This window comes from Schistocerca piceifrons, chromosome 5, assembly GCF_021461385.2.
Source record: "Schistocerca piceifrons isolate TAMUIC-IGC-003096 chromosome 5, iqSchPice1.1, whole genome shotgun sequence".
NCBI lineage: Eukaryota > Metazoa > Arthropoda > Insecta > Orthoptera > Acrididae > Schistocerca > Schistocerca piceifrons.
The window spans coordinates 290,250,983-290,275,667 of NC_060142.1; the positions used below are offsets into that span (position 1 = coordinate 290,250,983).

At 43.0% G+C, this 24,685-nt stretch overlaps 1 protein-coding gene across 1 annotated transcript in view; it reads right to left on the bottom strand.

Annotated features, from left to right (window-relative positions):
* Positions 1-4,116: 4,116 nt before the first annotated feature.
* The window catches only part of LOC124798950 (paired box pox-neuro protein-like), a 142,058-nt gene continuing 121,489 nt past the window's right edge, over positions 4,117-24,685 (bottom strand). The window contains exon 3 of the mRNA XM_047262483.1: positions 4,117-4,413. Coding sequence (XP_047118439.1) covers positions 4,117-4,413 — 297 coding nt within the window. The remainder of the gene's footprint in view (positions 4,414-24,685) is intronic.

Below are 24,685 nucleotides of genomic sequence, written 5' to 3' on the forward strand. Positions count from 1 at the left end.
CCGGAACCGCGCGACTGCTACGGTCGCAGGTTCGAATCCTGCCTCGGGCATGGATGTGTGTGATGTCCTTAGGTTAGTTAGGTTTAAGTAATTCTAAGTTCTAGGGGACTGATGACCACAGATGTTAAGTCCCATAGTGCTCAGAGCCATTTGAACCATTTTATCGGTCGATCACGATACACTTGCGACTTCAGGTAACCCCAAAGCCAATAATCGCACGGACTGAGGTCTGGGCACCTGGAAAGCCAAGCATGACGAAAGTGGCGGCTGAGCACGCGATCATCACCAAACGACGCGCGCAAGAGATCTTTCACGCGTCTAGCAATATGGGGTGGAGCGCCATCCTGCATAAACATCGTACGTTCGAACAGGTATCAGCCAGGCTGGGGATGATGCGATTCTGTAACATATCGGCGTACCTCTCACCCGTCACGGTAGCAGTTACAAAACCAGAATTACGCATTTCGTCGAAGAAAAAAGGCCCGATAACGGTAGATGTGGTAAATCCAACCCATACCGTGACTTTCTCGTCGTGCAATGGAGTTCCCACGACAGTTCTAGGATTTTCGGTAGCCCAAATTCTGTAGTTGTGGGCGTTGACAGACCCCCGGAGCTTGAAATGAGCTTCGTTGGTCCACAACACGTTACTCAACCAGTCGTCATCTTCCGCCATCTTTTGAAACGCCCACACCGCAAATGACCTCCGCTTCACTAAATCGCCAGGTAACAACAGTTCATGATGCCGATGGATTTTGTACGGATAGCATCGGTGGGTACGCCTAAGTGCCAACCAAACGGTAGTGTATGGAATGCCGGTGCGACGTGCGACTGCACGAGCGCTGACTTCCCCGTGCATAGACGAACCTGCTACAGTCTCCATTTCTTCCTGAACCGTGTCAGCAGCATTACGCCTTGTGCTCGGTCGGCCACTACGGGATCTATCGTCTAAACAATCCGTGGCTTCGAACTTCGAAATCATTCTCGCTATAGCTGCATTTGTAAACGGACCTTTACCCGTTCGAATCCCGTTCCTAAGGTGATAGGATCGTAACGCTGAACTAGCACATTCCCCATTCTGATAATACTGGAAGGCAGCTCAAAAGTTGAGTCGATGTGGCAATGCAAACCTGAGCTCGGCTTTCTCGCACTCAGGTTGGCGACCCTGTGGTGGCGCCAGTTCTCCAAACATAGCAGGGGCGTGGGGAAGGGGGGGGGAGAAGGACCGTTCCTACGTGTCGGCATTGCTGTGGCTTGGATTTGAACAGCCCCGGAACGTCTGTCGGTTTTCGCTATTTTATGTATTGTCTGACTTAAATGATTCGTGATCAAGAACGTTGCTCTGCCTCCACCATTAGATTTTCCTCTATTCAGGCAAGTTATCGGTGGTTCCAGTTCTTGAGGGAAAATAGATTTTAGTGCGTAAATTAGCAAATTAATTTCATAGACTTTTAGTTTATCGATTTATAGGCCCTTCCCTATTACTGTTGACTCCTGATTACTTAACCAATACGAAACTGTGATTGGAAAAATGATTATAATGTGATTTAGTGGAAATTGTTTGAATTAAAATGAAGAGTCTACAGGATAGTGCTTTGAAAAGACGTTCTAAAATAAACATCAACAAAAGTAAAGTAATGGGAATGGTATGTAGACGATATACATCAGGCAATTCGATAATGAAACGAATCGCAAAAAAATATTGTGTCTGGTTTGCTGCTGGCCAGCGACATTTCGATGACTGAAGTAGAGAGGATAAAAAAATGCGCGCTAAGAAAATCAAGAAAAGTACTTCTCAAATGGAGATATTTGTTAACATTTAATATAAATTTAATATTAAGTAGTCTTTTCTGAAGATATTCGTCTGGAATGTAGCGTTGTATGCAAGTGAAACAAGGTCGACAGCGAATTCAGACAAGAAGAAGATAGAAGTTTTTGAAATACGGTGCTATAGAAGAATTTTGAAGAAATGAGGAGCTACTGAATCAAACTGGGGAAAAAAGAAAATTATGACTTAACTTGCCTGAAAGAAGGAGGTAGCTGACAGAACACATCCTGACGCAAGACCTGTCAGTTTGATAGAGGGAGTAACAGGAGGAGACCAAGGCTATAGTAAGCAAGTTCACACAGAAGTATGTTTCAGTAGTTATACAGAGATTAACAGAGATCAACAGGACAGATTACCATGGGCAGGACAGAGCAGCGTGGACAGACGACCACAGCAGCAACAACAACAACTACTATAATGACATATTGGTTGGAGAGTTTAGACGCGATCAATTGTCAGTAAACGTCTTTCATGCTTTCTTAATCTTACCCGCCCGTTATTAAACCGCATACATTTTTACATAAATTTGGTGGAATTTTTATTGCTCTGTAATTGAAATTTCAGGTAGGTAAACAATTTTATACATACCATTACACGAGTGATTCTGATTAAATCGAGCCACCTTCTAGTCTGCTTCTACCTGATGGATCTACGACCACGTCTGCTCTACCTGAATCAATTTCCGGCTGTGTAATGAAGTATAATCTCGGAAACTTATGAATAAATTACCTTCTATGCATGTAATTAGCACTCCGCTAAAAGAAGCACTTCTCAATATAAAAAAACAACAACATGGAATCATATGAAAAAAGAAATCTATATAGCGACAGTTTAAGAAGTTAACTGCAATCATCAAAATAAAATGCTTCAAACTACTTATTCCTGCTAACAAGAAGCAGCCGTCGAAGTTCCACTTGAACTTTGAAATGTCAGAATTTCAGATTCCATTGTTGTCCAATACGTTGATATAGATAACGATACAGTTCTTGAAAACTTTGGTAGTGCTGAAAAACTTGTAGGTGGGGCAACCACGGCTACGAGTAGTGCTCTTGGATAGTAGTAACCGCTTCAGCTGTATTTAGTCCTTTATTAATGGATCACTATCGGTTTCGTGGCACTAAAAGCCACATCTTCAGGAGAACATATAACTAAAACATTAGAGCGGAAAAGCTCGAAATCCATTTACCCAACATTCGTTGTGGCTTTTAGAGCGACGAAACGGGTAGTGATCCAATAATACATACTAAATACAGCTAAAGAGGTTATTGATATCCAATGTGACTTTGGTAATGTTAAAACTCCGGTACTTAGCCGAACAATGGAAAAAATTATGGTTACAGTGTTTTATGTGCAAGCAATGGGAGCTTGCTGCATCTACACGACTGGGATGAAATTCAAGACAAACGCTTTTCATGGAAGTGCGATTATTGTAACTGATTTGGTAAGTGAATGAAAATTTTTTTTTGAGTTGTCATGGTTTTATAAAACAATCGCTGGAGTTAAGAAACGGTACCTGGTGGTACAATGTTGTTTTTGAATAACCAAATGTTTATTTTTTCTACATTAACATGAAAAATTAATAATATTTGTTGCAGACGTAGGTCATCCTACTGGGTCCAGTTAGTCAGCTTACCGGTACGTTGGGTTGAGATGCCTTTCTTCTGACAAATTCAATATTTTTGTGCTGAACTTAGGATTTTTTAAAAGTATGACTTTAAACATTGTCAGTTCCTTGAGGATTCTTCTAAGTGTCAAGCCCCTAGTAATAAATAACAGGAGCTCATTTTAACCATCGTATCCCTCTTTCACGTACTAAAGTAAGATCGTAAACTTTTACTATGACTCACACTTGTGGAAAGTGGAAAAGGAACTCCTCAAGCAATAGTCTCATATGTTTGATTTGTTATTCTCGTATGTTTTCCTCCTTTTGATTTATTCACTAAGTTTTCAACTAGGCTGATGTTATCCTTATATTTTGCGATCTTAAGCTAACCGTTTCACCTCTACGTAACACTACTCTCCCAACACGCCTTGCATTTTCTATTTTTATCTGCTCCTTTTACTTTTTCCTCTGCTGCTCCCTCCAACTAATTATACAAACTTCACAACAGACTATCTGGTTTCACGGTGCATGGATGAGTGCAAGACGCTGGAGGCGCCACGATCTGACTCTGCATTTGCTATCGAAGGTGGGAAGTAATAAATTATTTCTGAGATTCTTCCCACTACTGTGGCCGCTCGAAGTCGGTGCCTTTTCTCATCAAACAGTCTCCGCCATTTTTAACTATACGTTACTGCTGCTGCTGCTGCATTGGCCACACAAACCGCAGTCGGTCTTTGGCCTCACCAATCAGCTTCCTCCAGCGTCCTCGGTCCATGTATTCTTCTTCAGACAGCCACAGCGCACTCATGTCCTCTCTGACCTGATCAGTACGTCGGAGTCGAGGTCTTCCCCGTGGGCTTTTGCCTCTAATATCTTCCTCCACTACCTGCCTGGTGATCTGGCGTTCTCGACGCATTACGTGTCCATACCACTTCAGTCTTCTTTCTTTTATCACTGCCAGGATGTCCATCGACTTGTATAGCCCCTGCAATTCACAGTTCTTTTTTTTTCCTCCACTAATCTCCATCTTACACTGGCCCATAAATCTGCCTGAGGATGGCATTCCCAAATGTCAGTAGTTTTCTTTCCATCTTTTGGGTGATGGTCTTCGTCCCTGCTCCATATAAGACTACAGGTTGTATTATTGTCTTGTAGATCTTGGTCTTTGAGGATTTCGATAGAAGCCGGGACTTTAACAGCTTTCCCACAGCAAATCTTGACCTGTTTCCTGCTTGTATTCATGTGGTAATTTCCTGGTCTGTCTCGTTACATCCATTGAGTATAGCCACGATATTTAAAGTCTTTTACCCTTTCAAAGACTTTACGTGCGATAAGTCCTTTTTATCTACTCCCGCATTAGCGATTTATTTTCTGATGTTATCCTACCATGTTCGTCTTGGTATTCCTCTCGGTTTTGTCACATACATGTTTCCTATTAAAACATACCCTCCGATTTCTCAGCTCTTATTTTTACACGTCCATACGAAGTTAACCGCATTTGTTTACCTAGACCTGTTATGTCTGATATTCACTTATTTCCTGCAGCTCTCTGTTTTTCCTTAGTTTCCACGTATTGCGGGTCACAGCCGGAATTACCTGTTTTTTTCCCCCATATCAAGAGAAATAATTGCTAAATGACAGTGTATAGAACGTTTAAGTGAAACAATATTTATTTTTAGTGATTAAAACATGTCTGAAACGCAGCAATATATGAAACCTGTAACAAGTACTGAGATTTCAGTGAGGATAACATTATTAGAATATTATAAAAGGATGTGTGAAAAGCCTTCTTATTCTTTAAGTCTCACTTGCGCTCTTATCCTGTTACGATTAGGTCTTGTTGGAAATTAGGCCTTTCTTGATTGCTGTCCTTGATCGGTGTTATTAAATGTGAGTTATATTCACGTGCGTGGATTGAACATTCTCTCAGGCGTAAAAAGTAAATTTCATATTACAACTATCTTATATGAAGATCCTCTCTGATTTTAGATAGAAAGAAAAAACAATAGATTTCTTTAATAAAAATTGAGGAAATTAAGTACGGAAGATTTTCGTTTGGTTCTCGATTATTTTAAAAAAGATTTTGTGTGTAATTACTATCAGCATATTTCATTCATTATAATCTGCAGTTATTTATTTTTTCTCGAAGTCCGATTCTCTATAAGTGCAGTTGTTACGAAAGTAAACTTCATTTCGTTTCACGTTCAGTAAAATACCAAACGCATTGTTGCCGTAGCTATTCTGCAGTTTTATAGTAAAGATAACAGAGTTATTGTGATTCTCGATTTTTACTAAGGAAGGTAGATTAAAGCAAAGGTAAAAGTGGGCCCCAGGTTTTTTTTTATGAAGTTACCTCCAAAGGTAGATTTCCAATAAATAATTTCGCGAAACATTTAACGTTCTTAATTATTAGTTTCAAAATATAAAGTAAATTTCACGTAATTACAGGCGGTAATGTTACAGTCTCTTCCTCTCTTAGTGCAAATATCTGTCTGAGGACAGAGTTGTCGAATATTGAGAGCTCCCTTCCATCTTTCGAGTTAATATTCACGTCTCAACTGGGTATAAAACCACAGACCGGATTATTATTTTATTCATTTGATCTTAGCTGCCCTGGAAAGAAGCTTACAGCTCATAATTTACACTGTTCTAAACCTTCCCTGTTACCTGGGCAGCAGGTCATTAAGCTCTTCTGATTCTGAACCAAGAGAAGCGAAAAAAAAAAAAAAATCCCTGCTACTGTTGCATCTCATCGCTAGCATTTCTGTCTCTTGTTCTTCTCACCCTTAAGGGGGCTACATAGATTACATTTTTGTAACTATTATTTTAACTGATACTTGACACAATTTAAAGTTAGTATTGGCACTAGTGCTCTTTATCCTTCCGATTCGTTTTGCTTTGTAAATATCGATCGCAGATCAATTAAGAAGTCAAATTTGGGCTCTTCCCGTTGTTATCATTGTAGTAATGTCCTTCGTATTTATCTAGATACCCTTGATTAGCTTCAGTTAATCACTGCTTGGTTTACACCTGGAAGTAGAATCGAGTCCAACGCTTCCCAGTCGCACAGTGTAGCATCAGCTTTAGTGGGTTTGATTCGTTAGCGGAAGGGAAGAGCAGGCGAGGTGTAACACCACAATAGCAAACTAATGTAAGCTTTCTATAAAATTTATCCGTAAATGAAAATAGTGACCGTTCTTCTTTTCAAAGACTTTCACTTCGTGTATAGCGTGCATAAGGTATCGTATTCAACTTCTGAGTAATACTACTGTTCAAAAATGGCTCTGAGCACTATGCGACTTAACTTCTGAGGTCATCAGTCGCCTACAACCTAGTAGGAAGGTCAGCCTTTGCTGTACGCCTACTCTACACAACAGTATTTAAAAGGACTAAACTACTGTGCTAAATGTACCCGTACATAAGTAAACAGTATTGCATTTACTGTTCTGCTAACTTACATTCCCCATAGATTAGCAAAAAATAGTTCAAATGGCTCTGGGCACTATGGGACTTAACATCCATGGTCATCAGTCCCCTAGAACTTAGAACTACTTAAACCTAACTAACCTAAGGACAGCACACAACACCCAGTCATCACGAGGCAGAGAAAATCCCTGACCCCGCCGGGAATCGAACCCGGGAACCGGGCGTGGGAAGCGAGAACGCTACCGCACGACCACGAGCTGCGGACATAGATTAGCATTTCTACCTTCTCTACGTTGGTGTACATTCTACTCACACAATTGTTCAATTGACAAGGTTGACGGAATGACGAGTGTGCATTCTAGTTATGTTTACATTTGTCCTCTGTCAACGTCAGTACGTGGGAGCGTTCCATTAAGTCGAGTACCTGTACTAAGCGCTGGAAGCGTCAACGTCAGTGTTGTGTTATGTAATTAATAACGTTGTGTTTCAGTGAATGGTACACCGTGATACATTTTTGAATAGGTCTTTTGGAGAGAAAATGAATTACCGAATAAAAATAACAAGGTACCATTTAAGAAAGTAATACCGCTGTTCATATCTTTGTAAAAAACAAAGCTACAACGAAGGCAATCATGCTGACTGACGTCCCCCTAACGGCTAAAGAAAATTTGCTTGAAACATTTTGTAATTTGCATGTGGACAAACAGTTATTTAGGGTGGTCAAGGTAAATGGGATATCCTGTTCATGTCTCTTAGGCAGTCCTAGTGTTTGACAGTACTTAATTGTTAACGCTAGCTACCGCTTTTACATCCTTGGCAGCAATATGCTTTCCCTCCCAGAAGTTATTACAGGTTCCGAAAGAACCGATCTCATTAGTAATTGGTCTTGGGCGGGCCAGAGACTGTAACATTACGCCGTAACACCTCTAAACGCTAGGCTAGGTAATACACATTCAGTTCAGTGTCGAAGATTACTTACAACGGAGGGCCGACTGTGGTTCTTGTGGCTAGCGACGAGACAAAAAGTCTTCCACCTCGCTGCGTACAAGGGCGCGATTACTGTTATAACAAACATAGGGTCACTCACTTCTCGTTGGCCTCTCGTCCTCTCTTAAATTACTGTTTTAGCGCATAGCGGCGCTTTTTTCCCGAATTTAAATGGAGCTGTTCTCGGCCGTAATGCAGGCCGTCTGAATGGGCTGTGAAATCCACCCTTAGCTCATTGTCTCCAGGCCCCGTCTTTGGGCGGCAACCCGGTGTTTTGGAATTATGCACGGCACGCAGCGTTTGCTTTGGGGCAGCCCCTTCCAGATTGCCACCTGCTGGAGATCTGTGGTAATTAAAATTCTCCCAGAGTTATTGCTCTCGCGTCCTGCACCTGGTTCCAAATTGCTGCTTCCTTAGTTACGGGCAGACTACGGAAGGCGTTTTACACAAACAGGCTGAGAACCGGATTCCGACCGACTGGTGGGGAGCCTGTCTCTATACGGCGGACGCGACAGGGGGCTGAAAAAAAGATACATAAAACGAGTTATGACGTGAATGTAGAGGCAGGGCAGGTGTTCGAAACATCGGATACGCGAAATGCAAAATCGCACGCGTGCGTGAATCTCTGCCGGAAATGTCATTATGCAAATTTTCGTTCACTACTTGATGACGCAGTGCTTGAGGCATAAGAACTGCATTCCGAAGGAGTGAAGCCAAATGCCACCTGGCTTCCATGTATAAAATTTTCGCGCTGTGTAAAATACGTCGTTTCCGCTAAGGGAAACATACACTGAACGACTCACCGATTTTGCTCGTATTTTTTACGGTTCTAGTATATACTTAGACGTAACAGATGCTGTTTCAATACAATGCCCTTTTCTGGCGCTTTTAAGCAGTCGAAGTTTCACAAGCCTTTAAGATACCATTCAAGAGTGCCCGCCGCATAGTGTCAGAAGTAGCGCAATCCGCCTGAGTCAGCCAAGTACAAGTTTTCCCTTATTGTGGTCGAGCCACGTCACTGTTCCTTCTCTTCTTCCTCCGAAACTTGTTCACTAAGGAACAAAAACAGTAATGATGTTCATTATGCTACATTCGAAGCGAGTTATAAACAAGACGCGCTTTCTGATCGAAAGTATCCGGACATCCCTGTGTAATGGTACTCGACAACCAGAGGTTACGAGAGGAGGTATATAGAAGAAGTTCTACATCTACTGCTACATTTATACTCCGCAAGCCACCCAATGGTGTGTGGCGGAGGGCACTTTACGTGCTACTGTCATTACCTCCCTTTCCTGTTCCAGTCGCGTATGGTTCGCGGGAAGAATGACTGCCGGAAAGCCTCCGTGCGCGCTCGAATCTCTCTAATTTTACATTCGTGATCCCCTCGGGAGGTATAAGTAGGGGGAAGCAATATACTCGATACCTCATCCAGAAACGCACCCTCCCGAAACCTGGACAGCAAGCTACATCGCGATGCAGAGCGCCTCTCTTGCGGAGTCTGCCACTTGAGTTTGCTAAACATCTCCGTAACGCTATCACGCTTACCAAATAACCCTGTGACGAAACGCGCCGCTTTTCTTTGGATCTTCTCTATCTCCTCTGTCAACCCGACCTGGTACGGATCCCACACTGATGAGCAATACTCAAGTATAGGTCGAACAAGTGTTTTGTAAGCCACCTCCTTTGTTGATGGACTACATTTTCTAAGGACTCTCCCAATGAATTTCAACCTGGCACCCGCCTTACCAACAATTAATTTTATATGATCATTCCACTTCAAATCGTTTCGTACGCATACTCCCAGATATTTTACAGAAGTAACTGCTACCAGTGTTTGTTCCGCTATCATATAATCATACAATAAAGGATCCTTCTGTCTATGTATTCGCAATACATTACATTTGTCTATGTTAAGGGTCAGTTGCCACTCCCTGTACCAAGTGCCTATCCGCTGCATTTCGCTGTAATTTTCTAATGCTGCAACTTCTCTCTATACTACAGCATCATCCACGAAAAGCCGCATGCAACTTCCGACACTATCTACTAGGTCATTTACATATATTGTGAAAAGCAATGGTCCCACAACACTCCCCTGTGGCACGACAGAGGTTACTTTAACGTCTGTAGACGTCTCTCCATTAAGAACAACATGCTGTGTTCTGTTTGCTAAAAACTCTTCAATCCAGCCACACGGCTGGTCTGATATTCCGTAGGCTCTTACTTTGTTTATCAGGTGACAGTGTGGAACAGTATCAAACGCCTTTCGGAAGCAAAGGAAAATGGCATCTACCTAGGAGCCTGTATCTAATATTTTCTGGGTCTCATGAACAAATAAAGCGAATTGGGTCTCACATGATCGCTGTTTCCGGAATCCATGTTGATTCCTACAGAGTAGATTCTGGGTTTCCAGAAATAACACGATACGCGAGCAAAAAACATGTTCTAAAATTCTACAACGGATCGATGTCTGAGATATATCTCTTTTCCAATCATTTGAAACCTTCCGTTCCTTTAGAGACTAGCGGTACATGGCTGTTAGAAGGGGGGCTAGTTCTTTCGCGTACTCTGTGTAGAATCGAATTGGTATCCCGTCAGGTCGAGTGGACTTTCCTCTGTTGAGTGATTTCAGTTGCTTTTCTATTCCTTGGACACTTATTTCGATGTCAGCAAGGGGTACTGTATTGTCAGTAGAGAAGCAGCAACAACAGAAAGGTCCGGTCAATAGGACTCAGTGATTTCAAACGTGCACTAGTCATTACATGTCATCTAGCCAATCCCGCAGGTCTCTTGCAGACGCTTGCCAATCACGGTTTAGTTAGGTCCCGTTAACTGCTCCTAAGGCGGGGATGTTAATGTACTAGCTAAGTCCGTATTTGGTATCAACATTGTTCAGCTGAAAGCTAAACGTAACTGCTTTGCCAAATAAGGCTTGCAACATTGTTGTTATACGCCATTTAGCCCCGCCCCTCGGGCTCCCCGGAATAGGCACTGCTAGGTCGACAGTTTTTTTGGCGTTTTAGTTCTCTTTCTGACCCTTGTGAGCCTACTGACTTTGCTGTTCTCAGGGCTGGTATAAAGCTGGCTTTATACGCTAGTACGTGCCTGTTGGTTACAAAGTTCTACGGTGGCAACCTACCACAGCGTCTAGACGACATATGAAATTACATGTTAATTCTTTGAAGAGTAACTAGCGCTCTGGGACCGCGTCTGGGGGCGTCTGCATTTTCTCAGGGCTCTACCCTTACGGTGTGCTTCATGTAACAATATCTCTCCTAGTTTCGTCTACCCTCGGCATCGTCTCTGCTCCCGAGCCTTGGAGCGCCTGTCCTCCTTTCTCGCAGCTTCAAGATAACACTACAGCAGCAGCAACGAATAATCAATATATTACAAATGTCTTGTGGAGAGTAACATTCCTGAAATAGACTGACATGGCCAGAAGCTCGCCCTGAACTCAATGGGACACCTTTGGGATGAGTTAGAACTTTCACTTCGCTCCAGACCACAGCCTTCAGTAACAGTACCTTCTCTGGTTTCTTTTGGGGACGAACTGACTTCCATTCCTCCATACACATTCAGACACCTCACTGGAAGTATCGCCCATAAAGGCGAAGTGTGAAACAATCCCAAATTAATATCCATTAATAGGTGTCGAGATACTTTTGACCAAATTGTACGTGCCTAGAATCTGTGAAGTCAGTTACAACTACACCTGTATAGTCTATTAATAGCGTTCGTGTCAGAGGGATCTTATCGTTTTCTGTACTCATTACTGTTTCTTCTCCATATTTTGATCAATAGTGACCTGACAGCTTCGTTCGTAGAATGCGTGCCGGGAATAAGAATAATCTTCAAAAAGACTGTAAGACTCATAATACGAGAGCATAAAATGAGTTTCAGCCGGCCGGTGTGGCTGAGCGGTTCTAGGCGCTTCAGTCTGGAACCGCGCGACCGCTATGGTCGCAGTTTCGAATCCTGCCTCGGGTATGGATGTGTGTGCTGTCCTTAGGTTAGTTAGGTTTAAGTAGTTCTACGTTCTAGGGGACTGATGACCTCAGATGTTAAGTCCCAAGTGCTCAGATCCATTTTTGAGTTTCAGAATTCAAAAATGGTTCAAATGGCTCTGAGCACTATGCGACTTAACTTCTGAGGTCATCAGTCGCCTAGAACTTAGAACTAATTAAACCTAACTAACCTAAGGATATCACACACATCCATGCCCGAGGCAGGATTCGAACCTGCGACCGTAGCGGACGCTCGGTTCCAGACTGTAGCGCCCAGAACCACACGGCCACTCTGGCCGGCTTTCAGAATTCTTCAGCCGGTTATCGACAACGAAATGTTATGCTTCTCTGTCCTACTTGTAAACAGAAATGATCCTCAATAGCATGGAACGCATCCGTCCTCTATTTGCACCTCTCATTAAATCTACTTGTCTCGCAAAACGATGTAATACAAATTAAGTGTAATATCGGTTTCGGTATTTCTCCTGCAGAGTGGTCGGAAGTGATAAACATATTCAATTCTCACATTTACTGCGTTGTAAACTAAGAGGGACGACCACCGAAGCGCCGAGTCACAAGTCGATTAAATTCTCCTTAGGTTGTTGAGTGACGCCGCTTCGCTCCTCTTTACTCCCATCCGATCTCATTATTGGAGATTTGTGTTACGCCTGCCACCTAACTGCCTGAAGCTGCACTTTTTGTCAGCCCCGAAGCCCGCGCTAGCTGAGTGGCAGGAACGACTGTGCACAATACCTGTCGCGGATAGCGCTCCAGCTGTCTTCTGGGGTGGTGGTACAATCGGTGCGTCTTTCTGGAGGGTCTACAATGGGTGGCGGAACTGGCGGGAGGTCGCTGTGCATTCATGGGGTGTCGATCCGAGACTGACAGCTACGGGCATCCAGCCGCCCAACTCACGGGCGGAACGAACGGGGGCCTTCCGGCTGTGCGGCGTGCATAATCACTGCAGCGCCTCTGGCGGCGGCAGCCGTAACCAGTGGTCCGCCAGCTCGCGTCACAGCCTCCTCCGGCACGTGAGCGTTTTTGCAGCGAGCGCACCGCGGGAGGTAAACACGGCTCTCCGGTCCGCTCAGAGTCGACTCCTGGGGTTTTCCGGACAGTGGAATTCAGTGTCAGCGCCGCGCCTCTACCCTTTTGTGCATCGTTGCCCCGATTTGTCACAGGGTGCTCTCTTTCTGCTTCTCTGTCCAGTCACTTCGTACTCTTACGACCTGACAACCGTAGCACCTACCGCGTCTTACTTATGTGACGTTCTGGTATAGGTCGACACACCTCCGTTTGTAATGTTAGTGACGTATTCTTCTTCGGTGGCAATCGACCTGAAGAGAACATGTTCGTTGGTGGATGAAACGCCCGTAACGGCGGAAAAATGGTTTCGTACACCTCCTGATCACCAGATTGTGCGCCGATATCCTGGTACTGCGCTGTTTATTTTAGTTTTTATTATTTATTTATGGCTGATATGCATACATATAGGCTTAGTCTTGCTGGGGATTAGAACAGACCGTAAATTTCAATAGTTTTATTGTGAATTAGCTGGCTGCGCCCGTATATCTTTTTTTTTTTTTTTTTTTTTTTTTTTTTATGAGTGATGGTGAGTATGTAAACTGTTGTACGCGCAATAATATCTGCTGCCCCCGCGAGTCTAACTGTTCCGGTAAGCGTAGCTAATGTTTTGGGCATACACGAAGTGTAGAACTTACCGAAGGTCGATCACCGAACCTTTAGAATAACAGTCTGAGACGGTAACCAGCGACAACTCTTCCCCCGGGTCCCACAGCCGCACTGTCTGTTTTTCGGAAGAACTCTAAATAATAATACTATTTAGAACTATGTGCGCATGCGTTTGCACCATGTTTTGAGGGTGTAAATAACAGATCATTAAGATGTGTGTAATTTTGAAAGTTTGGAGAGTACATTCGATGCAATTCTGTTTCCTTAATCACGTCGTACGTATTACCAATTGGTAGAACTGTTACCATGAAGAACGATTACAGACATCTACAACTCTACTGTCCGTTCCTAAAAGGCACAAAATAACCTACACTGCCCTTGGGTGGCGACTGTGAAAAGACGTTTGTACTCTTCATCAACACCAGTCATGTAAATAAACAATTGTCCACCTGAAGAGGATGGTGTGACCCATCGAAACGCCTAGTGGCAAAATAAACAAGTGACTGACGCAAGAACTGTTTTATTTGTATTGATTAACAATCGTAGCCCTCATAATGCCGTCCGTTATGGACAAAATATTGTTTTTCATTACACTCTTAACGAAGCTCACCATTTGTTGATATACTCCGCACCAAATAACACAGCCCGCTCAGTGAAACAGTCAAACAAGCAAAGTATTTCCAAAACGGGACAGCTGTTTGTTAGAATTAAAGTTAATGATAAGCTAACACTGTGTCGTTTCGACGACCCTTTTTATGTTCTTTCCAGTCACAGTATATCTTTACATTGTGGTTGTCTGTTGTGTCTTAACGTATTTCTATAAACTATGTATAAAGCTTAAATTCTTGCTCATTCTCACCCCAGCCCCCACCCCCTACCTCTCCCTTTTCCCGAATGTTGCAGCGTTAGGGTGCTACAACCCAGGTCAGGTCTTCCTAAGCGGTAAGTCGAGACATGTTACTGCGTGGGACAGAAATATGAAGCGTGTAGCGAACTTTTGTCCTGTGCAGAGATCTAAACTTAAAATTACGTTTGACTTGTTAACGTGGGGTGTAATCATCTTTAATCGAGTATCGGCAACTGTGATTGACGTTGATTCTTGCTTGCCGGTCATTTGAGAGATGGTAAATACTCCAGATGGTGATTACCTGACTCTTTCAACGTATGAAAGAACAATTACATGGGCACCTCGTCACGTGGTCAGTTCCATTGTATACATGGCCTATGCAGGTAGTGGTTCAAAACTTCTACTTCAGTTTCATAATGCAATGACTGTAATATCGAGTAACGTTGGTTATGTTGCTGAGATAACAATTCCTAAATCAAGGTGAGTAGATCTGCTAGTGCCTAAATAAAATTTTACTACAAGTTAGCTTCACATATACGAGTGTTATTCGGAAAGTAAGGTCCAATTTCTTTCAAATCTCAAACCATCACAGATTTTTTCAAAAAAATGTTTTCTTTAGTTCCTTATGTATTTCTCTACATTTTTCATTAAACATCTTTCATAAGTTCTACAAGGTTTTGTATAGCTAAGCGACAGACGTCAACCTCCTGTGAGGATAACCAGTCTTTACTTCCTTCTTTCTCCTGGTCATCTGCAGCGAAGCGTTTGCGTTTAGGTATATGAACAAGAGAGCCGGCCGGGGTGGCCGAGCGGTTCTAGGCGCTACAGTCTGGAACCGCGCGACCGCTACGGTCGCAGGTTCGAATCCTGCCTCGGGCCTGAATGTGTGTGATGTCCTTAGGTTAGTCAGGTTAAGTAGTTCTAAGTTCTAGGGGACTGCTGACCTCAGATTATGGGTGTGAAGGGCAGAATGGTTCCTGGCAGTGTCATGTAGCAAAAAAACACCTTCGTCAGAAGACGACGTCGCTTGTTCTGTATTGCACGTCGAAGTTTAGTCATGATATCGCAGTACGCGGCTGAGTTTGGTGTTCTACTTGCTGCATAAACTCTACTAACAAGACTCCAAGTCTGTCCCAGAACACGGTTGCCATAATCCTGCCTGTTGAGGTTGTCTGCTTGTTCTTGATTTTGGCTGACGATGTCGTGTGACGCCATTGCATTGACTGTTGTTTAGATTTTGGGGTCATCTGGGAAACTCATGTCTGGTCCCCTGTGACAATGTTCTCTAGTAAGTGTTCACCTTCGTGACGGCGTCGGTCCAAAAAATCAAGAGCACAAGTCATTCTTTCTGTTTTATATTTGCCAATAAGGAACCCAGGAACCCAAGGTGCGCACAACTTACGTCAGCGACAATGTTGTGCAAGTCGTTCTATCCACATTCGGATATTGCAGTGCTGAGTTTGAAATTGTTAATAGCTTGACTTCACAAATATTTTAGTCTATTGCTTTGGCCAAATCTTCTGAGGTCACTGATGTTCCGCCTGATCGCGGTTCATTACGGACATTTTTCTATCCATTCCTGATTTCTCTCATCCACTTCCGAACTCATCGCTTTGGGGCCTTACACCTCACTTATTTCTGATGAATTTCCGCCGCTGAAAGGATCCTTGCTGTCAAAAATCGAGTTGTTTCAGAGTAGTCGGGCTGATTGATTATTTTAAACTGACACTGTCAACTGCAAACTGCAACAATACCAAAGCAGATGTCGTCGTCTGATGGGCAAGGCATGCTGGGAGTCGCTGCGCATGCGAGTTTCAATGTTAGTGCGGCATTCGATTACATACGACGATTCGGACCTTACTTTCCGAATAACCCTCCTCAAACCTTTAGAGAAACATGGCCCTCCTTGGTACACAAAACGGGTTAGAACACTGTTGCGGAAACAACGAAACAAACATGCCAAATTTAAACAGACGTAAAAGCCCCAAGATTAGCGGTCTTTTACAGAAGCTCGAAATTTAGCGCGGACTTCAACGCGAGATGCTTATAACAGTTTCCACAACGAAACGTTGTCTCGAAACATGACAGAAAATTCAAAGCGATTCTGGTCGTATGTGAGGTATATTAGCGGCAAGAAACAATCAATGCCTTCTCTGCAGGAAAGCAATGGAGATACCATCGAAGACAGTGGTGCCAAAGCAGAGTTACTAAACACAGCCTACCGAAGTTCCTTCACAGAAGAAGACGAAGTAAACCTTCCAGAATTCTAATCGAGAATAGCTGCCAACATGAGTAACGTAGAAGTAAATATTCTCAGAGTATGCTGATGCATTAGCTCCATACTTAACAACCATATACTACCGTTCGCTCGACGAAAGATCCGTACCCAAAGACTTGAAAGTTGCGCAGGTCACACCAATATTCAAGAAAGGTAGTAGTAGTAATCCACTAAATTACAGGCCCATATCGTTAACGTCGATATGCAGCAGGATTTTAGAACATCTATTGTGTTCGAACATTATGAATTACCTCGAAGAAAACGTCTACTGACACACAGTCAAGATGGGTTTAGAATACATCGTTCCTGTGAAACACAACTACCTCTTTATTCACATGAACTGCTGAGTGCTAATGACAAGGGATTTCAGATCGATTCCGTATTTCTGGATTTCCAGAAGGCTTTTGACACTGTACCACACAAGCGGCTCGTAGTGAAATTGCATGCTTACGGAATATCGTCTCAGTTATGTGACTGGATCTGTAATTTCCTGTCAGAGTAGTAATTGACGGAAAGTCATCGAATAAAACAGAAGTGATTTCAGGCGTTCCCCAAGGTAGTATTATAGGCCCTTTGCTGTTCCTTATCTATATATACGATTCTGGAGACAATTTGAGCAACCGTCTTCGGTTGTTTTCAGATGACGCTGTCGTTTATCGACTAATAAAGTCATCAGAAGATCAAAACAAACTGCAAAACGATTTAAAAGAAATATCGGAATGGTGCTAAAAGTGGCAGTTGACCTTAAGAAACGAAAAGTGTGAGGTCATCCACATGAATGCTAAAAGGAACGCGTTAAACTTTGGTTACACGATAAATCAGTCTAATCCAAAGGCCGTAAATTCAACTAAATACCTAGGTATTACAATTACGAACAATTTAAATTGGAAGGAACACACAGAAAATGTTGTGGGGAAGGCTAACGAAAGATTGCATTTTATAGACAGGACACTTAGAAAATGTAACAGACCTACTAAGGAGACTGCCTACACTACGCTTGTCCGTCCACTTTTAGAATACTGTTGCGCGGTGTGGGATCCGTACCAGATAGGACTGACTAAGTTCAAAGAAAGGCAGCACGTTTTGTATTATCGCGAAGTATAGGACAGAGTGCACAGAAATGATACAGGATTCGGGGTGGACATCATTAAAACAAAGTCGTTTTTCGTTGCGACGGAATCTTCTCACGAAATTTCAATCACCAACTTTCTCCTCCGAATGTAAAAATATTTTGTTGACGCCGATCTACATAGGGAGGAACTATCACCACGATAAAATAAGGGAAATCAGAGCTCGTACAGAAAGATATAGGTGTTCATTCTTTCCGCGCGCTATACGAGATTGGAATAATAGAGAATTGTGAAGGTGGTTCGATGAACCCTCTGCCAGGCACTTAAATGTGATTTGCAGAGTATCCATGTAGATGTAGGCGTAGATACATATTGCTGAATAGGGTCTCCGCGGCTCGTCAGTGGTATGGGTTCCGAGTAACCTTAAACCGGCTCTGGATATAGGGCAGATGGGACAGAACGTACAAGACAGCGCGCCATGGACGCTCGACATACGGAAAGCGGAGTCGATCGAGCGACGCGCGCCGCAGCAACCCACGCGACGCTCTGCGGCGCCTCCTCCGCCCCCTCGACGCTGCCGCACAGATGACAAAATGGCGACCTTCAGAATGGCGTCGCCACGCTGACGCACGTAATCATTGCCGGATGTTCTAGGTCTTGCGAAGGGACCCCACGAACTGGCTATCTTCGATTTTGTTGTACTTTGTAGTATTTGAGGCCTAGGGCTCCAACATCAGTATTATATAACAGTACGATGCACTTCGCAAAAATGCTCGAAAAAATAGAGTTTGATGGTATTCGAATGCCGTTAATTACAAAAAATTTCGAGTATTCTGGCAGAATCGTCCGTAACTCCGTGTGTAGCGTACCAATCTTGACGAGACGACATCACAAAGTGACACTTTCTTTTGGCAGACTAAATAACTTTTATTGAACGGTGCACTAATAAATTACACGGATACATGACACTGTTTTTCAGCATACGCACAAAGTATCCAGTAAACAACGGTCGATATGTTCTACTAAGACTTCAATTCATCGACGATGGAAATCCGCTCCTTGGTCACGGAGCCATTCGAGGACTGCTGTGTGAACTTCTTATCATTGGAAAATCTATTTCGCATCCAGATGTTGTTCCTCGAGTGCCTGGACATTTGTAACTAGACTATTTAGGTTTTTATGTTGGTAATGCCAAGTAGCGCTTTGTATGAAAATCACTGACTGTGCTGTGTGCAGTCTGTGGCGGATTGGACGCATTGTTGGATTATTCGCTTGTGTAGTGTTGGTCATTTGGATGTGAACAGCGCGTACCGTTGCGCAGTTGGAAGTGAGCCGCCAGCAGTGGTGGATGTGGGAAGAGAGATGCCAGAGTTTTGAAAGCGGACGATCTGGACGTGTGTCCGTCAGAAAGAGGAAATTTGTAAGACTGGATCTCAGGAACTGATATATATATCATGACTTCTGAACACTATTAAGGTAAATACATTGCTTGTTTTCTATCAAAATCTTTTATTTGCTAACTTTACCTGTCAGTAGTTAGTGCCTTCAGTAGTTAGAATCTTTTATTTAGCTGGCTGTATTGGCGCTCGCTGTATTGCAATAGTTCGAGTGACGAAGATTTTTGTGAGGTGAGTGATTCATGAAAGGTATAGGTTATTGTTAGTCAGGGCCATTCTTTTGTAGGGATTATTGAAAGTCAGATTGCGTTGCGCTAAAAATATTGTGTGTCAGTTTGTTGATGATCAGAATAAGTAAAGAGAGAAATGTCTGAGTACGTTCAGCTTTACTCAGCTGTCTCTGTATCAAATAACGTAGAAGTTCACCAGCTACGGGTATTCATAATTTTTCTAAGGGAACGTTTCACATTGTTACCTGTGGTAGACGTAGATGGCTTTTTTTCTCGAAGAGTATCACCTACCTATGTAACACATTGTGTCTACTGTTGGTACCATTTAACTTTGGGTAGACGCTACACTGCATTTGTTGCGTTCTTCGCCATAATTTCACTGCGAACATCTATGAAATTTAGGCTTTTTTCCCACAAGATTCATCCTTCAATTTTGGAGCACGTTTCCATCTGCCGTACCATTTCAGTGGCACACTCTGACGCAACTGTTATCCGTACCACGACAGAAATGAGTCTGTAGGAAAGCCGGAACATGAGCTCTTTTGACAATGCACCACTTTTGTTGCACAATGGGACGACTTGTATAGCTTACGTACTAAAGTCTGTATGTAATTATGAGGTTGCTGGCTCGGTACTCGCCAGCTATAACATTTTTGTACTTTTATTCGAATTCAGTACTTATTATCATATACACTCCTGGAAATTGAAATAAGAACACCGTGAATTCATTGTCCCAGGAAGGGGAAACTTTATTGACACATTCCTGGGGTCAGATACATCACATGATCACACTGACAGAACCACAGGCACATAGACACAGGCAACAGAGCATGCACAATGTCGGCACTAGTACAGTGTGTATCCACCATTCGCAGCAATGCAGGCTGCTATTCTCCCATGGAGACGATCGTAGAGATGCTGGATGTAGTCCTGTGGAACGGCTTGCCATGCCATTTCCACCTGGCGCCTCAGTTGGACCAGCGTTCGTGCTGGACGTGCAGACCGCGTGAGACGACGCTTCATCCAGTCCCAAACATGCTCAATGGGGGACAGATCCGGAGATCTTGCTGGCCAGGGTAGTTGACTTACACCTTCTAGAGCACGTTGGGTGGCACGGGATACATGCGGACGTGCATTGTCCTGCTGGAACAGCAAGTTCCCTTGCCGCTCTAGGAATGGTAGAACGATGGGTTCGATGACGGTTTGGATGTACCGTGCACTATTCGGTGTCCCCTCGACGATCACCAGTGGTGTACGGCCAGTGTAGGAGATCGCTCCCCACACCATGATGCCGGGTGTTGGCCCTATGTGCCTCGGTCGTATGCAGTCCTGATTGTGGCGCTCACCTGCACGGCGCCAAACACGCATACGACCATCATTGGTACCAAGGCAGAAGCGACTCTCATCGCTGAAGACGACACGTCTCCATTCGTCCCTCCATTCACGCCTGTCGCGACACCACTGGAGGCGGGCTGCACGATGTTGGGGCGTGAGCGGAAGACGGCCTAACGGTGTGCGGGACCGTAGCCCAGCTTCATGGAGACGGTTGCGAATGGTCCTCGCCGATACCCCAGGAGCAACAGTGCCCCTAATTTGCTGGGAAGTGGCGGTGCGGTCCCCTGCGGCACTGCGTAGGATCCTACGGTCTTGGCGTGCATCCGTGCGTCGCTGCGGTCCGGTCCCAGGTCGACGGGCACGTGCACCTTCCGCCGACCACTGGCGACAACATCGATGTACTGTGGAGACCTCACGCCCCACGTGTTGAGCAATTCGGCGGTACGTCCACCCGGCCTCCCGCATGCCCACTATACGCCCTCGCTCAAAGTCCGTCAACTGCACATACGGTTCACGTCCACGCTGTCGCGGCATGCTACCAGTGTTAAAGACTGCGATGGAGCTCCGTATGCCACGGCAAACTGGCTGACACTGACGGCGGCGGTGCACAAATGCTGCGCAGCTAGCGCCATTCGACGGCCAACACCGCGGTTCCTGGTGTGTCCGCTGTGCCGTGCGTGTGATCATTGCTTGTACAGCCCTCTCGCAGTGTCCGGAGCAAGTATGGTGGGTCTGACACACCGGTGTCAATGTGTTCTTTTTTCCATTTCCAGGAGTGTATAAATGTTAATTAACAAATACTTCATCATAACTCTTAATAAAAAAATAGCCTTTTTATTTTTAATTAACAATCGCTTGAATATGTGAGTTTTCATGATAAATTACAATTTGGTAGAATAATCCAAAATATGAAAGTAAAATAGTTTTTCATTTTAAAAGGATACAAATAAATAAAAGCATAATATTAAAAATATTGCTACTGGTAAATATAAGTTTTTCATTTAACCATGTGATATATCAACTTTCCATATAATTACTATTCACGATCGAAATGTTATTTTTTCTTGAAAATTATATTTTGTTATTTATTAATTAACATATTCGGTAATAAATACTGATTCAAATACAAAAAAATGCATCTATCGAATATTGAACCAGTAACCTCTCAGTCACTATGCACGGAGGTACAGACGGCTCTTTCTAAACAATCCATACGCTTTTTATTCAAAGGCGCTCGGAATTCTACATTTCGAATTTCTTTTAGTATTTTTGAGTGCTCTGGGAACATTGGAGGCCGGACATCAACTTTCAATTTTATTTATGAGTGAATAAAACACAAAAGGATCACTGTTACCCTTGGGTTGCTCCTCTGATGCTGGATAACGAGTAATTCAGCTGTAAATTATTTTGGTGTGAAACGCACAGCATGCTTTCATGCTCATTTTTGCACTCATCTATCTTTCTTGTTTACTATATTTGCGGTCGATTTAGTTGCAGTCCGTTTTTTGTAGTTTTTTTACATTTCTGATAAGTGAAGTTCATAACTCATATATCAATCTTTTGAACTAGCTCGAAGCAATTCCCAAAAATTCTAGAGAAAATCTACTGTGAAGTTTTAGCAGCGTCGAGTTTTCGATCTGTGAAATGGCGCTGTGGTAAAATGTTTGACTGCCGTGTGAGGGTACTTAGTTTGATTCCTGGGTGACACAAATTTTTAAACGAAGCTTCTATGAATATTTATGTGAATCGAAATTATATAAACATGAAAAAATAGCTAATTTGTAATGCTTTTTTTAAAATTTAAACAGTCGTTATTAACAACTGTTCACAAAAGACGGTGATTGAGAATTCATATTTGAAATTAGATATAAGAGGACAAGCAGTTTTTAAAAAAATGGCAATTAGATACTTGTTAGTGAATTTTGTATTTAAATGACGTAGGTATTTTGACTGAACGAAAATACGTAAAAAAATTATGCGCAAAATGAGACTCAAACTATCGGTTACCAGTCCAGAACGTTACAGAGTTTTCCTATCTTTATGTATTTTACGCTTCATTGAAATGCTCGTAGAACATACATCTTTATTTAAAAATTTGCATCGAACCTTAAGCCTTCCACGTCGCAGACGAGCATCCTTCCGCGGGACCAGACTGCCTGTTTAAAAAAATTGTCGATCTAAATTTGTGGAAATAAAGCCGCTCGGAAAATTTCAAAATCGATTTTCTTGAGAATTTTTAAGAGTTGCATCGACCTACTTGGGGTGACTGAAATTTGAGATCTGAACTTCACATGCCATAAATACGAAAAATTACAAATACCTGACTGTCGCATGGTTTCCTTGATAGACAACATTTCTGTTTGGTGTAATGAATGGCATCTGCTTTAAATGTAAAGAAATGTATGTTAATGCAGAGGAGTAGGAAAAAACAATCATGTAATGTTCGAATATAATATTAGTGGTGCGTTGCTTTACTTAGTCACGTCAGTTAAACATCTTGACACGACACTGCAAAGCGATATGAAATAGAGCATGCACATAAGGTCGGTAGTGAAGGCGGATGGTCGTCTTTCGAAGAATTCTGCGAAAGTGAGGCTCATCTACAAAGAAGACTAGTGCAACCCATTCTTGAATACTGCTCGAGTGTTTGGGATCTCCTCCAGACCGAAATAAAGGAAGATATCAAAGAAACTCGGAGGCATTGCTGCTAGATTTGTTACCGGTAGGTACTGTCAATACGGGAGTATTATGGAAATGCTCCGTGAACTCAAATGCAAAGCCCTAGAGAGAAGAAGATGATATTCCCGCGGAATACTATTGAGAAAATTTACGAAATCACCATTTGCAGCATGTTGCTATACGATTCTACTGCCGCCGACGCACAGTGCACGAGAGGACCGCGAAGACGAGACAAATTTCAGCTCCTACGGAGGCATATAAACAGTTATTTTTCCCTTGCTATATTTGCGAGTGGAACAGGAAAAGAAATGACTAGTGAGGGTACCAGATACCCTCCGCCATGCACCATAAGGTGGCTTGCGGTGTATATGTTCATACGTAGATCTATGTCTACATGGATACTTTGCAAATTACACTTAAGTGCCTGGCAGAGGGTTCACCGAACCACCTTCACACTAATTCCAATCTTGAAGAGCGCGCGGAAAAAACGAACGCCTTTGTCTTTCTGTCGAGGTCTGATTTCACTTATTCTCTTACGATGATAATTTCTCCCTATGTAGGTCGGCGCCAACAAAATATTTTCGCATTCGATGGAGAAAATTGTTGATTGATTTTTCTTGAGAAGATTCTGCCGCAATGAAAAAGCGCCTTTCTTTTAATGATGTCCACCCCAAATCCTGTATCGTGTCAGCGGCACTTTCTCCCCTATTTCTCGATAATACAAAACGTGCTGCTCTTTTTTGAACTTTCTCGATTTCCTCCGTTAACCCCACATGGTAAGGATCCTAGACCGCGTACCAGTACTTCATTAGAGGAAGGGCAAGTGTAGTATAGGAATGTTCCATTTTCTAAAAGTGCTGTCAATAAAGTAGAGTCTTTGGTTTGCCTTTTTTCCAGTTTAAGTTTTTATTAATTGTAATTCCTAGGTAGTTAGTTGAATTTACGACCTTTAGATTTGACTGATTTATCGTGCAACCGAACTTTAGAGAATTCCTTTTAGATTTCATATGGTTGACCTCACACTATTCATTGTTTAGGGTCAACTGTTTTTTTAGCACCATTCAGATGTCTTTTCTAGATCGTTTCGGATTTGGTTTTGATCCTCTGATGACTTTACTAGACGATAAACGACAGCATCATTCACAAAGAACCTAAGACGGATGCTTAGATTGTCTCCTAAATCATTTAAGTAGGTAAGGAAGAGTAGAGGACCTGTAACACTGCTCTGGGGAACGCCAGATATCACTCGATGGCTTTCCGTCAATCACTACGAACTGTAACCTCTCTGACAGGAAATCACGAATCCAATAGCTTA